At 38.4% G+C, this 16,482-nt stretch overlaps 1 protein-coding gene across 5 annotated transcripts in view; it reads right to left on the reverse strand.

Moving 5' to 3' along the window:
• Gfrl (Glial cell line-derived neurotrophic family receptor-like) overlaps nucleotides 1–16,482 on the reverse strand; it is a 161,129-nt gene that overhangs the window by 13,589 nt on the left and 131,058 nt on the right. For all 5 annotated transcript variants that reach the window (XM_064138430.1, XM_064138431.1, XM_064138432.1 and 2 more), the window contains 5 exons: nucleotides 15,787–16,080; nucleotides 14,543–14,607; nucleotides 12,827–13,031; nucleotides 12,360–12,505; nucleotides 11,653–11,781 (listed from right to left, as the gene is read on the reverse strand). In XM_064138430.1, the coding sequence (XP_063994500.1) occupies nucleotides 11,653–11,781; nucleotides 12,360–12,505; nucleotides 12,827–13,031; nucleotides 14,543–14,607; nucleotides 15,787–16,080 (839 nt within the window). The remainder of the gene's footprint in view (nucleotides 1–11,652; nucleotides 11,782–12,359; nucleotides 12,506–12,826; nucleotides 13,032–14,542; nucleotides 14,608–15,786; nucleotides 16,081–16,482) is intronic.

Consider the following 16,482-nt stretch of genomic DNA (forward strand, 5'->3'; position numbering starts at 1 on the left):
TTTTTTCCCAGTGTATGAACGACCAGCCTGGACAGAGTTATTGATTAAGTGGGGGGAGGAGCTGAGGGGTACACGGTGGCACGGCATTTACACTGTAATTTTCGTCCACCGGTAATCAGAAAACTGCGAGCTCTTTGAGCTCATTTTTTATTTAGAAGTTGTTTTGCAACCATTTCCCGTTGGGAAAAATTATTCTGGGGTTTATCGGCATCATCGGATTTTTTGTAAATGGCAGCACTGAGGGGAAGGGCAGATAGGAGTGGGAAGTATTCGTCCTACTGCGGTATTGGGAATGCTCTGAATGTTTTGTAGCTCGTTCTTTGTGCAGGGGTCTTCTGCAATAATTTTCTATCGGAAAAATCATTCCCGGGTTTACCGGCGTCATCACTTACGGTTTTATTTTTTTAAGAGCGAGAGAGAAGGGGACGAAGGGAAAATTGTTCAGTTGGAGTATTTTCACAGATGTAAGACCAGGTTTATGAGAATCGTTGAGGGGGAATGGAAAATTATGTGGAGCTTTAGTGGTTTTTTTTTTTATTATTTTTGGTAAATAGAAACGGTCATGTGCTCGGGGGAATTTGAGGTGGAGGTCATTTTTGGAATATGGTTGAGATGTGCTTTGGATAGAATTTTTGGACGACGTCAATCCCGGAGGAATTATTATTATGATATTAAAGGGATTCCATGGAAACTTTGCTTTTTCATACTATTTGACATGTTTATTGAATTCGGAAGAAACTCTAGTGCTGCGCACATCCTCCATAAATGGCCGAATTTGTGGCTGACGTCATCTCCAACATTATTCAGAATAACAAAGCTCGAAATGCGGGGAATTATAACAAATGCAAAAAAGCTCCTATCAATAATATCGAACCTTTTTCTTCCTCTCGCCTGGGGAGACGGTTTAGTCTGGTTAGTCTCACGGGGGTTAACCCGGTTTATGGCAATTATTAACTGGGAGTAAATATTTATACGGCTTGGTGAATAGTTAGTTCACCGAGCTTGAAGCGTTCTATAAACGAAATCGGTACGTATTACGGAAAAAATGTTCCGTTTAACATTTACTTGGGTATTCTTGGTATATCCAATAATTCACGCCGTTTTTCCGATATCTGGAGCCGGAGAATACGTGCCCCCAGCAAAAACGAATGTCTGAAGGTCCCACAGATGTGCAGACCTTTTTATATACTCAGAGACTTGAAGACTGAAAGAGCGGACATTTACCTGAAAAAATTTCCATCTTCCATATTCATACTATTCTTCATATTTTTCGAGCATTTTTTGATGCCACAGATCAATTAATTTGTTCAGTAATTATCGGAAAATATTGAGTTGCTCTAATTAAACAGCACCACTTGATAACACATATCAAATTTCATTAATATGAACTGCATTTCAATTTTAATATAATTTTTAAATTTTTTTCAATCTCAGAATTATGTCCTTTGAACTAATGAGGTGTAGGGAATGATTTAGATTATTAAAATATCGATTTGATCTGCAATTATCATAATCCTCTTGTTTCACGTATTGGATGTCAAAGTACTAATGAGAATCAATAACCCTCGTCATGATATCAAATTCCAATTTAAGCATCCCACTCGAGGTATCAAGACCTACTCCATCGTTTGAATACTGGAAAAGTTATTCCAATTCTCTTTGACTTTGATCCTAAACTTTCAAGGAGGTGTATTCTACCCTTGAGTGCTTTGATAGATGGGCGCACGATAGGCCACGATTGCCTGCCGACTAGTTTGTAGTTAAGTGATTTCAAGATTACTCAATTCATCTCTTCATGATAAAAATATCCTTTGAAGGGGAACAGTATTCAATTGGTTAATTCATTGCTTCATGAAGACAGATGCCTTTTCCGTTGTGAGTTCATTCGCTTTCCGAAAGAGGTCAAAAATATTTTCTTGCATAAGTGTAGGCACTTGTAATCTCATTCAAGGATAATGTAAACGTTTATTGGTGTCAAGTGTTAATTTTTATGAGACAGTTATCTTCATCGAGATTCACTGGGTGAGATTCTGTCTTTTCTCGTTAAATTAAATCGATTGAATTTTGTAGTGATTAATTCGACTACCAATTCGCTTTTTAGTGTCCTGCACCTCGAGAATGTGATGGAGGAATTTGGGGTAATTATTCCATGAAGAATTCAACAGTTCATGAAGAAAGAACACTAAAAATTCGATTTGAATGTAATTAGTTCTGGGTAAACGGAGAGAAATGACCGAAAATTCAATAAAAAATCGTGACCATCGTCACATAAATATATTCGGGCACCAGGTTGGGCCAAACAAATGTGATTGATAAAATTATGTAACATTTTTTCTATGCAGTGTGAGAGTGTCTGTCGAAGATCACAAAGAATTGACTCATGTTACAAATGGAAAGTTTGAGCAGTCAGAAGACAAGAAAAAAAATCTGTGCAAACTAAAAGTGAACACTAGGACATAATTGCACACCAGTCAGACAAAGTTATCAGTCCCGTTACTCAGGGAATAAGAAAAATAACGAGTAAGAAAAGTTTCGATATAAACGTTGAAGGGGAATAACGATGTTTGCACCAACAACACAGTGATGACAGCTCGGTAATTGTGCTCACACCGCAGTGAAGACATGTACTCGGCCCCCATCGACTGTGTGCTCTCATTTCACCTGTCTACAACATCACCTGTTCCCCAGAATAATGAATTATTAAACAACTGTGTCGATAACTGATCCAATTCTACCTGTCCAAAGTCACCTAGCCCGATGATGCAATTTTCTAAATACACTGCGTCCAGAGAATTGAAAAGAACCTGAACTAACATGATCAACACATGATGAGAAACCTTTGATAAAAATTATTCTACCATTCGATAAAAGTGTCTCATGAGTCATCTTGCAACTGTCAGTTTCCTCATTTCTATCTGCAAATGTAGTATATGGTGATTAATTTTTATTGTAGGTTTAAAGGTAAAAAACAATTTGCACGTCGTCCCACAAATATTATTCCACAGGGAGAGAAATTCCATTTCTCAGTACAATAAAATTTTTTTGCGACAATTTTGTAGTTTTCATCGTAACCCAGTAAACTTCTAGGTACTCAACATTTTTTTCATTACAAATTGAAAATTTACAGAATTTCCTTTCTATTTTCCTTGAATATTCTCAACACGAGAATTTGCTTTTCTCAGTAAATGGAAAGATCCATTTCCCCCTTGCCTATTTGCAATAGAGACAGACTTTGCCCATAATTTTTTTTCTTCACTATTGTGAAAACAATTCCAAAGCCAACGAGTGAAAAGGGTAAACTTTTCTCAAGGTACTTGGTATTCAACGTGGAAATAAACTCCGGGGAAATGTCTTTTACTACGTAAAACCAACCGTATAACGTATCAATTATTAACGTTAGCACAGGTAGTAACGATTGATCGGGAGCATCATGAATACCAAGTGAGAATTGTATTTATCCTCAGTTTTCTTGTAAACTAAATATACCAACGCGAGAATTTCAATCGACCATTGTCGATATGGCTATACTAAGAAAAGTTATTTATCTAAGAAGAATAAAATCCATTTAAAATAGTTCAATCCAGTTTTCCGATTTTTGATGTGGTTGCATATTTAATAAAAATCAATGAGATAAATTGGCTACTTCCGAGACTTGTACCCATCAATTATTGAATCCATTATCTATTCAAATATTAAAAAAATATCGAATTAGTCAAAAATTAAATTTCTACTCACTGGAATCAACTCTATAATGAAGAAATTTCTTGAATTTCCAGTGGGAATGGATCCACTCAATATTTTCCGGGATTTGATGCGAAAATCTCTAGCGAAAATTTTTAATAATATATCTAGACATCGATGATAATGTATTCCATCGGTACTTGTGATTTCCCGAATATTTGTGACCTCTCCAATCTCCTCAAAATTACATTTTCACCATCTCTGAACCCCACTGACTCAATTAAAAAACATTGCACACCTGTACACCATTACACTTGTCCAAGGGTGTCCCGCAGTTCTCCCAATGCGGTGCGTGTAATCATGTCGCATTACTCCCTTCATCCCCCTCACCCCCCAACCCCACCATGAGATCGCGTGTTGTCGGGCTTTTTCAGCATGAGCTTTCTCGGATCAGCGTGTTTCATTCTTAACTCTCCAAGAGATTCCCCAGACCGGGAAGCCAACCCCCTCCCCTCCCACTCACCGCATATATAATTTTTTTTATTTCCATCGTAGCAAAAGCCATCGTCCACCTGCTACTTTGACATTAACCTCCCCGTATTAGTGTATAATCTCTCTCTCTCTTTACATTTCTCCGGACATCCAATGGAATAACTCCTCCTGTCCCCCCTCGTACTTTGCAGTACCTCACCCCATCCAGTGTGATTACACCCTCCCAAATGGCATTTTGGAACGCTCACTTTTTTTTTTATTCTTCCTCCCTTTTTATCCTCTCCACTCGATTATTTGTACGAGAGAATTAATTTACTTTTCTATAATGAGAGAATTGCGATTTACCAAGGCTCAGAATGCAGAGGAGGGGATTGATAGGAGTGAGGGTTGAGGGTGTGAGAAAGTGAGAGGTGAGGTAAATGGAAATGGGGCTTGCAAAATATTCTCTTGAACCTTATTGGCAAACCCGGTGAGGGGGAGGAGGAAGAGGAAGTTTTTACGACAAAAATCAGCTAGTCTTCGATTCTCTCTCTGGCGTACGTTGGAATTCTAATAACGCTCGAGGCACGTAGGCGAATGTCGATAAAAAGAATGGGTTGTAGTAGTTCGCAGAATACATTGGCTTTGAAAAATAAAAGGAACGCGGGAAAGTACGTTTCACGATGCATAAATGCGGGAAAATGGGCGGAAACTTGATTCTAAAGTGGCTACGATAGTCTATCGCCTTTTTGTGAAATAATGCGGTGATGAAAGGGGAGGGGGGGGTGAAGATGATATGATATCTGTGGTGGAGATTCCTGCGGTGTTGACGGGTCTAAGTCTCGGCTGTGCGGGAGGACCAAAGTACCTGACTGGTCTATATTGCTTCATTTCAACCCCAGCGATTGGTAAAAAATAGTATGTGATTATTAATGTTTATTGGAGGTGAGAGGAATTTTAGTCTGATGAATAGTAAACTTTACTCCTGCAAATTAGGGATTTTCAAGCCAATAACAACGAAATTTCGAAAACGGTTGAACGAAATCATAAGATCCTGAAATTTTTTAAGTATTTTTTTACTGAATCTCATTATGGTTCATGATTACCACTCGTACAGGAAAATTTGTCCTGATTTTCGAGGCAATTTTTAGTGAACTTTTCTCTGAGTGTGGGGAGTGCATTGTGAGCAGGGTTGGCGTAGAGGGACTACAACGAAATGTCGTTTCATTATTCGCGATGTTTTGTATTGCGGACACGTGGGGCTTTGGGGGAGGGTGAGTTGTGGTCGGTTGTTTTGGAAATTGGGGAATTGAGGGTTTAAATGGCTGGATCCGGAGTTGGTTCGAGAGGGCGGAGTGTTTTTGGTGGGATTGTTTCATCTGATCTTACGATTCTTTTCGGCTGGAACTCAGAGGGAGATGAGTTTAGAATGGGTTTTTAGGGTGATGCTGAGTGGGGTGGACACATGGATGTGATGGACATTTGTGTTTATTCTCAAACGGCATATATATGCAAAAAGTTGGGGGAGGTATTGCGGCAGTTGGGGATTTTAAGAAGATCCTGGCAGCGGATGGGGGGAAGTAATGGCTTCCAGGATAGTCCTGAAATTCTCAAATCGGCCTATTTAATTTGTTATTGAATTATAAAAATTTACGCGCAGTGAATTTAGGGAAACGGTCATGAACTGTTTGGTTTTCTTCATGTCAATTTGCTTCAATCACCCCTAACAATTCGAACGATTGTTCCCAGTCACTCGACTGACGCCACAAAATAGTTTCGACCCGAAAAAAGAACTACTCTACCGCGTCATTCCCACCTCAATTAAATTTAGAATTTCCGTGAAGTCACTTCGAAAGAAGCCAAATTGTGCTCCAGACAATCCCCGCGTCCCTTTAGGTGTGCCATAATGTGATGAAGCAGCTGAAACGTAGGGCAAAAGCTCGTGAATTGGTAATTATGGAGCCCACCCTGAAGCCGAAGAGCATCAGGTAATAACCATCAATACTGAAAATCCACAGATAATGGGTTCACACAATGGCTTCGAGCCTATCAAATAAATCAAGATTTCGAACCACATCCGGATTATTTTTTTCCAAAGTAACATTTCCCCTACCGTGTAAACTTGTTTGGTACTCCTCATTGGTAGATTTGGGGGTAAATTATTCATAATATCCATTATTTAACTGAACCAAATAAACCATTCTCATGCTTCGAAGGACACCTTACCGACCCGATCATGCCCCGGATATATTGCACATGTCTTCTTCAGACGTTTCTTAGTCTCTAAACAATATCTACAAAAACGTCTGAAATTCAGGAACACATTACCCCCTTCTCCATTTCTACAATATTTATTTATAAATTTATAAAGTACCTATGAGTCTTAACTACAAACTCCTGACCAACAAATTTTTTTTCAGGATAATCTCCAAATTAGGGGTAATATTCCGACGACCCGAGAAGCAGACATCATCAATTTGTTCCTAAGTGATCTTATTTAAAGCAATCATCCCCCATTTGGTTCCCCTCTACCCACCATAAGACCTACTCCACCTCTCCCCAAGTAACTACCTTTACCCCAGAGATCACGAAACATCCTCTCCCAGATGATTTCCAACTCCCAAGATCAGTTATACTCTTCCTCGAAATACAGCACAAAATTCCGCTACGGATGCGCAAAGAGGGGATGAGGCTTGAGGAATATATACGCGCAGGTGTTCCACATAGATAGCTGGCATTGGCATAGAGCCAATAAAGGCACCTACGGGGGGCCACCCTGTGTGCGCGTCTCGAGTATCGATCTTCGGGTTTTGTGACTTTTCATCGAATTTCCCTTGCACCACTGAAGACTGCAGCCGCCGGTCTATATCTCGTGGCCCCAACTTCCTCCCCCCCCTCGGTCGCTCTTTTGGAACCCTATGCCCTTGCATTCATCTTGTCTGGCCTCTCTTTTCTTCGCCATCAACCCCTGTCGGCGGTGGTGAGGGGGTGAGTGAAGGAGAAAGAAGAGGATTCCACTCCAAACGATGCAAGTGAAACTAACGATCATGCGGAAAGGGGAGTAAGGGGGGAGGGGACCGGGTCTCATTTTCCTAGGCCAAACTGGGCGTCTTATGGTACCATTTTTTGGTTTTATTAAGACGTCATGTGATACTTGATATTTATAGGACCGGTCCAAGGGGTGTAGGAGATAGCGAGGGGAGGGGAGATCATTGATAAGGGTGGGATAGGGGAACTCTTAGTGGATCGTACATTTTTTAGATGATCGATTAATCGATATGCATAGGTGTATTGGGGATCAAGGGAGGGTGATAAGAATTCAGGGGATTCGATGGAATGGTGTTTGGAGATGAGGTTACTGGATTGATAAGATCGAGAGTTTGGTAGAGTTGAAATGGTTTTTCAGTTTTGGGGGTTGGAAGATATTGAATCGATTGAAGGAAATAAATTTTTCTTCAAGCGATATAACTCAGTGATTGAATGAAAATTCAATTGTTTTCTGAGGATTAAATTCAATGGAGAATTTGTCATTTCTATTCAGTAGAATCGAATTGAGTCCCGAGTATATGATGATTTGTTTTGTTTGTCAATAATATGTGGGGTTAATGAATACAGGTTTAATATTTTATGTACAAGTATTCGTGCACAGAAGACATGAAAATACAATGATTAATGAAGAATGAAAGAACTTTGTTCAACTATGAAATTTGTTTTTATCATAACGCAGCCATCATTTCTTTCTTGGACAATAATTTAATTTTTATGGTTCGCATGTACCAATTTCGCTCTTAAGGCTTTTTTACTCCGTTTAATCCCTCGTGGAATGAAAATGGGAGACCGCATATCGGTTTGATAAGTAAGTGAAACCGGAGAAGTGGCACGAGTCACGAGACGTTTCGTGGGATCATACGGGTGACCTTAATTTTTCACGATACACCACGATTTGCAGAACCAGTGAATAATCCCTGCTCATGAGTTGAAAGCAAATTCAAGCGAATTGGAAATACGATGGTTGGTTGATTATTTAGGAAAGAGTGAGGGCGAATACCACTTCATGAATATTTTTCAATTCTACGGAAATCCATCATTAGTTCTGCGCAATTTCCAAACACATACTATACAATTTCAATGGGTTAATTCCCTCTGGATTCCCTTCTCATCCCTCTCTTCGTCTCCCACCCCCCTTTAATAGAGGAAATGGAAAATTTGAGATGTGAAATCGAGAAATAACACAGCAAATACCAGGTAATTACATAATATAAATGTTCCAAGCCCAAAAAATTTTTTTATCCGAAATGTAAATGGCTGAAAATCTATCTGACGAAGTTAGAATTTAACGGACTCTTTCATACCAACGAACTTGACGGGAACATTAAGCCTTCCTAATTATTGTCTATGAATAATCGAATAAAGGAAGAATTTAATTCCAAGAAATGCAATTCTTTTAGAATTGTAAAGAGCTCTGAAAGAACTGTAATCCCTCCAGTACTTCCATTTCTTTTGATCATCCGCACTCTCTTTGCCACGTCATCCGTAAAAATATTTCATCCCTTTTATCCTCCGAAAAGACCATCGTTAAAAAAAATCGAAGTTCCCACATAATTTTCTCTTAATTCTCCCGAAGAGAAATAAAAAACGTGGAATATTTTCGTTCGACAGAAAGATTGACGACCTTCGGTGGGAAATTTTGCAATTATGAGTAAAACTTGACATTTCATTTGTCGTCCCCCGAAATCGTGGTCAGTGTCATTGTCTTAAAAATTGGAAATCAATTGAAATTTTATTTGTTTCTAATAATACATTCTCGGCCTTTCTCCATAAATACCCTGTCATTAATCGATCCACTCAGACTGGGGAAATTAAAAGTATTGCATATATACCGTAAACAAATTCTAAAACAGACCGATTAACCCAACCCTGATCCACTTCAGTCCTATTGAATCCGTTGAAAAAATCCTTCAGATTATGGACCGAAGCCAATGGACAAATTTATCGACTATTACTTGTATATGGTTATCCACAGTGGTGAATAATCATGTGGGATTGAGCAAAAACAGCTCGGGCGATTATTGTCGACAATTGGGTCGACAGAAGTGAAACATGTGACTACCCCCACCGACCCTCTGCCCTTCCACTAGATTCCCAGTGGAAATACACTGGGAGAATCAAAGAGAAATTAATAAATTGTGAGAATCCAATTATCGATTTACGGTTTCCAATGGGTAGTCATTTTATAATTTCATCAGATTAAGTTTATGAGGGGTGAGGTAAAACATTTCCAAGTTTGAATAAATCAAATTACAGAGCAACAGCATTTCCCCCAGCATTTGGAAAAAAAATACATAATTTTTTTTACCGTTTCATTTCATCGATCGTAAATTACCCGATGGACGAATAATTAGGAGATCAGTTAAATGTGTTGTGAATAATATTTTTTAAATAAAATAGACTTTTGAATGGATTTATGAATTTACGATATTTGTGGTTAAATAGTCTTACGGTTTCGTCTTTTCCCTCGTTTTCGTCTCAATTTATTATCACTCCGACTCTGTCGGGACAAAATTCATTAATAAAATTCCCCATGTATACCCGAGTAAACGAATCAAATTAGCAGGACAATCCCACGTAACTGGTCGCAACCCGGAAAAGGGATTTCGATCGAGTCACGCTCTGGATATAAATCCGCAGTGTGTGCTCTCAAAGACCTGTCGTTGCCGGAAACTACCACCCAGAGTAGTTTCTATGTACACGGAACACTTGGTAAAAAGGGTGAAAAAAAAGCCGAAAATAAAAGGGAAGAATAAGAAATCGATTTCAACTCGTAAGAAAAGTCGAGGCAGTAATTTCCGAATGGAGTGGAGAGCCTGAGCATCGTATAGTTCGCAATTTCTTGAGTGTATTGAGTGTCACGATGAGAAATATATTGAATCGATACAGAATTCAGGTTTCAATCGCCCGAGAAAAATATGTTTACAATCATATAACAATTTTTCAAGATTCAAATTTTAATTTCCTGGTGTTTTCCTTTTGAAAATTGTTGGTTCTTTCTCATCAATATTTTATTCGATTATGTTCGATGAGCAATAATGATTTGTAACATCTGCAGTTCTACGATTATTTGACATGATTAATTGAAAAGGGGAAATATCAGTCTTTTTAGTTATGAGTAACGTTTTTTCATTACGTTCAGCTCGTGAAATCTCGTCCCGCATGAGCGGGTGAGGATGTGGTGAAAGACTGCCGAATTCTTTGAATTCACTTTTTCAATTCCCTCATGAGTGCGACTACGCCGAGAGTTCCCTATAGCAATCGATAACAAACGAAAAAATTTAATAACCTCCATTGTTTCTCCCTGATGAGAAATTTACAGCATTTGGAGGGAATGCACGTCATGTTTCGCGCTTGCAAAAGAAGATAACAATAATGAAAAAATGAAAATATTTGTTTTCATTGTTGTAAACAGATGGAAAACTCTCGCTGATATGAAACAATAGGAGATTACTTATTAGAGTTTACACATTCACTGAAATTCGCAATGTTTAATCCGCCGTTTGGCAAAATTCTAGTTTTTCAAAAAATATACCATCACGAAGAGTCCAAGGGGGCTTAACACTGTGACAAACGATTGTGACTATTCATATATTGTGGTTTTCGTGATGCACCTGTGAAACGTGGGAGTTTTACTCGTGAATTTCCATAAACAAACAATTTCACACCGATCGCTATTGTCCCACGATGTGTTTTTCCTTCTCGAAAATACATTCATACCGAAATATCAACGAATATTAAAAGGGAAATATCATTGCAGAGTGGACGATAGGAGTGAGAGTGCCCGTATCCTCAATGAATAATAAAATATTCTTTTTTTTTCGTTATCAGTATTGGGATAAAAATAGTGTTCGTGATTTATGGATGGTATTTTACATGTGAATGGTCGATGATTTTAAATGAAAATTAATTACTTCGCGAATGCATTAACGGGCCAGTGAATTCGATCAGTTTCGGGAAACTCTATAGGAATAGTAGATAATTTCAATTATTGTTATCGGCATGTGAAAACGCTTCAACTTGAATTTTTCATCCGAATAATGATGAAGCAAAGTGGGTCATTGAAACCCACCTATTACCCTGATTGATAAACTAGGGAGGTCAATATTTGCGCAATTCTGGGACAGAGCCTAAAATTATTGATTGTTCACATTCGTAGGATTCACTCTCCAATTAATAAGTACAATTACCTTTAAAAAACGGTTGGGAAACTGGACTTTTGTGCGTACGAAAAATGGACTCTGCACTAGTAACGCTATATAGTGCTTTTAATTTTTCTCTTGAAATACTGAAGCTCTCCCCATGGGATAGTGATAGAGATTCTGTCCTTTGTGCTCGGAAAAGTCATAGCCTGTTACTTATCGTTTTTGGAATCTCACGCTCCGAAAAATATGAGATCATGATGATGGGGAATGTAGAGAGAAAAATTGAAAAAAGAAAATTTCAACTCACTTTGATACGTAGCAAATGCTGCAAACTCTGCGCCTGAGTGCTGTTCGGCAGTGGATTATCCCCACCGAGTCTAGCCACCGCAATGACATTCTCCCTTGTGATATTGTACAAGAAAAGAGTGCACACCGTCTGAAACGTGAATGTAACAGGGTGAAAATTAGTTAAAATCATATTTTTGTGCTACATTTTAAAATAATGGATGCAAGTGAAAAGAGCTTTAAAAGTTTGTGTTTTTCTTTTCTTTATATTATACAAAAAATATAAAAATTCTTTCTACTATCGGATTGGCACCATTTTCTCATGATTTACTATTCCTGAAATATTGATGGACATTAATGAACGGGAAAACTGAAATTCAACTGCAACTAAAATATTCCGAGGATACTCTTGTTGTCATGAAATATTGGCCATGAATATTCATTGCCATGAAAAATGCAAACTTCAAAGTGAACTTCACTTACACCCTATTACAGATTTCCTTTGTCATTCTCATGGCAACGACATTCAAACTCTCAATATTGTGAATTTCCATTCAATTTAAAACCAAATAGTTCATAAAACTCTTCATTCATCTTAGAAAAGGAAAAAAATTAAAGTATTCATGATTATCTAGAATATAAAATCATTTCTTTTTCAAAATATTGTATTTTCAAAATCGTTGCAATTAAACGAAACATCACCCCACAGATTAATAAAATAACAATTACCTGATTTTTCGCTTCTTCGCGCATGAAACTATCAAGTGAGTTGACTGCGTCCAGCACAGTCTGATTGTTGTGATTCCTAAGTAGATTTTCATCTTCCTCACTGTATCCAAGGAACATGAAGACCCCATGAGGTATACTGTAAGACTCTGTTTGGAAACACAATAAAGTTCAACATAAACACATTACATAACTCGCAGCAAGTCAGCGAGTTGTCTTGGAAGACGATTGCTCAAACGCCCAAAGTCAAGATTCATGGCACGCATAACATCCTCTCCCCCCCCCCCCCCAACCACCCACTCGCCCATTCCCTGTACTCCATTCTCCTCATTTTGTATGTGTACAAAATGTGGGCTGAAGTGAGTGAGCATCACAGAGAAGCTAAGAAGTGGAATAGGCGAAGGGAGGAAAAGAGGTTGAGGGCCTAGAGTAGCGCTAACCCAAGCGAGAACGAACAGCTTACTACTCACCCGGGGAAGGCCGCATGCATATGAAACGACCGCTGTAGCACAAACACCGGCCACGATAAGCCTGGTAAGCTGGTGCCGCATGGTTGTAAAAGGCAAAGTCAGTCTTGCAGGGTGACGACTCGACGCAAATTGTATTACAGAGGAGCAGTTCACCCTCACCACACTGACACAACTCTGAGCACTCTGGTTCATCCTCGCGATAAAGCTGAAACAAAAATAAATGGAAATTATTTTATTAAGGTCTAGGAATGTTGTTGTGATTTGATAATTTTGTTAACGGTGAATATGACGAGAGAATGAGAGAATCCACGAAGGAATGTCTGTTACTTCACGGAGATTCGTTGGTACTTGATGTATGACTAAGTCAGATGATGGAGACTCATTCTGGGACCCGAGAAAACGCTCTTAATGTCCCAAGAATAATTTTATTAAGTTGATGAATAGTAAATATGTTTAAGGAATTTAACAAATTGATGTGCTTCGAAATGAATGTGCACAATGGCAGATGGGCCATTAATGATTCTGGGACTAGGGGAAATCGGCAGACCCAATTGGTAGATGCAATTTTTATTACTTTGAATTAACGGGGAATGATAGTAAGGAATGATGATTCTAGGCGAATATAACTTGAGAATTTCATTTAATAATTATAAAGGATGGTATCAATAACTGATAAGTTTTACGAAAACGAAAGACTTCTATCGGGCCATAGATTTATCCAATATTAAAGTCATTGCACAATCTGTCACCAGATCGGTAATTTTAGTAGCATCGGTCACTGTCTTTCTAAGCAATTAAAACGATAAATAAACCACTGGTGACTCTTCGTTAGCCCGAAATAAGGAGCGTAGGTTATTTCTATCTTTTGAACTGATCAGTAATTGGAAATCTTTCTGAAATGTCTAGACGTTCTCCATAGCATGAATACCCTATGAAATCAATGCCAAAGGCCCTAAGTATACTTTATTGATTTAAAAGCTTTAATATTGATAATCACTTGTTATATCCTCAACTAAAAATCCCAATTGTGCAGCATTCGTATAAACTATAAATACACAGTTTGTGAATGACATCATTCCTTTTGTATTTTAAATGATTTCCCTTTAAAATATAATAATGTAATATATTATAAATAGTGAAGAATAATTTTTTATATCGTCTCTAGATGGTTAAATTCATCGATTAAGGTATGAAATAGTGGGCGTAATAACAATGATTGAGCTTAGTATTGACGCGCGGTTTCAGTTTATAGAGCAATCGATGATTTTAATTAGCTCGTAAACGGCAAATTCCACCCATCTTTTGAAGTGTTTCAATTTTTCTGTCTGGGAGCTAAAATGATCGACTGCAGACCAGATGGGTTCCAAAAATGATAGGAATAATGATCAATCAGCCCTATATCCGCATTATTCTCTCTGTTAGGTGAAATATCCTTTAAATGGATTCCCTGACGAATATAATTCATTATCGTTGAAAACACTAAAATAAATCCGTCACTTGTCTTCCGCTGATAAAAGAATGAAGTATTAATCATAAACATTTCAAGCACTGTTACTGGCTGTTTCAGAAGTGACAATCCTTAAAATGCTAAGCAATGTTGCAATGGGGGAAAAAATCTTATAAAATGTCCTTCAACATTCAACGAGACGGTGAAAATTCGATACCCCGTCATTGACATTTGATTTTCTTAAAAAATAACACTCCCCGTGAACTTACCCTTTTCGCTTTACCAACACGAATGTACTGATGGTTTTGTCTCGCCCTTTGAACCACGCAGAAACCTGGAGAAAAAACAGAATATAAATAAAAAGACTCTTCACCATTTTCACGAACTAGAATTCTACAATTTTCATGCACGAGACAAGTTAGTTTCTATCGTCTGTACTTTTCTCCCTGAATTTTCCAATTTATTCTATAACTTCGTGTTTGATCTACACATGTATTTATTTTTCCCTCCTTTTACATTTCATCTTTTCAGGTATTACGATTGAACCAATGCCTTTGGCGTGGAAACAGTTTTCCCTCGTCTGTCGAAATGTCGTACAAGCGAGCGATCAAAGTGTTTGGTATCCTCTCAACCTTTTTCGGCAGCAGTTGCAGCACGAGAGGAGTGAGATAGATGGAGACAGAGAGATATACTAAACACGAAAACACACGACTGAGCCCAGGACGATGGATATAGACATGGGGGTGAGGTAGAGGAGGTGAGAAAACACCCCTTGTAAATTCCCGAAATATTTTCCTTGGCAGTCAACAGTTCATCCGAGTGCCACACCTCTCATACTCCTCACTCTTTTGGTACTAGTAGCGTACACATGCTCACGACACAGTCTTTGATCCTCCATGTTCAACGTCAGGCTAAATATTGGCTTTTCTCGCGCTCTACAAAATTTACAGTTTTCATTGAGAGTGTAAAATGGAGGAGGAGGGTAAAACCAACCGAGTACAAATGCACACCACTGGAATTTTTGGCCATGCTGAAGTCTAGTGGTAGAATTTCATGAAGGAAATATTTTTCAACTGTCGTGTTTCGTGCGATTTATTGTCCGCGGTGGGAAGGCATAGAATTCTACGATCAAAGATGAATTGTCCCAGGTTACATGGAAAATCGTGACTGGTGCAATCATCAAGAAATTCCATTTTCAATGCTGTAGAATAGACTATTACGGACTCATGGAATTTGTGATACCCAATTGGCTCAAATGATGTTCTTAAATTTACGAGAAACTCTTTATAACATCCTGGGAACTTGGCGCAGAGGGTATACTCGTTGCCTCACATGCGAAACTTAATTCAGATATCCCATTGTAGGAGAACACTTCTCGTAAGCTGAATCCTAAACCAGCAATGCACTTGCGAACAATTTCTTTTTAAAGCCAGAATTCCCAGAATGTCTTAAATAAAACGATTGAAAATAGCCTCGTACAAGAACCCCAATGAAAATCGTGTAAATGTCTCACGTGGTGGTGTTGTACTCGTTGTCGTTGTACTCGGTGTTGTAACACGAATAGTAGTACTTGTTGTACTAGGTGTTACTGTTGTACTGGTTGATGCCTCTGATGTTGGCGCAGCCTGGGTTGAGGATCTCTTTGTCACATCTGGAATAAAATTGTCTTCTACAATGGTCTCCGTAATCGTTGGCTCAGTTGCCAGATATGTCGCTGTAGTGCTCCACATTTCTGTGGCGGTTGTTGTTCTCGGATGTGGATGATGATGATGCTTCTTACGAGTGTGAAAGTCCTTCTGCGAGTCAACTGCAGTTGGATAATGAGAAAAATTTCAATCGTTAATCTTTCTCCATGGAAATTGGCTGGAAAGTGAATCAAGATTTTGTCAGGGGGTTGGTGGAAAGTTTTAAAGAGGCAGAAGAATAAAGCCCTGATGAGTTTTACGGTGGGTACTATGTGGAAGATGCAGGCTGGAGCAATTTCTGGATATCTAAATGACTTATCTAACCTGGTGAATGCAATTCTCAGGAAGTCCCAGGGTATTTGGGTTTGCGGACTGTTGGGATCAATAAGTTCTGGGGATTTGGTGGAGATTTTGGGGGGTCATTGTAATTGTGGTTTCACTTCGATCACACGTCTAATTTTTGAGAGCAAGTGAGTTAAAATTTTTTCCATTCTCCAATAAAAAATATTAAGAAAACAAATTGT

Source organism: Diachasmimorpha longicaudata, chromosome 2 (assembly GCF_034640455.1).
Source record: "Diachasmimorpha longicaudata isolate KC_UGA_2023 chromosome 2, iyDiaLong2, whole genome shotgun sequence".
In the NCBI taxonomy this organism is placed as follows: Eukaryota; Metazoa; Arthropoda; class Insecta; order Hymenoptera; family Braconidae; genus Diachasmimorpha; species Diachasmimorpha longicaudata.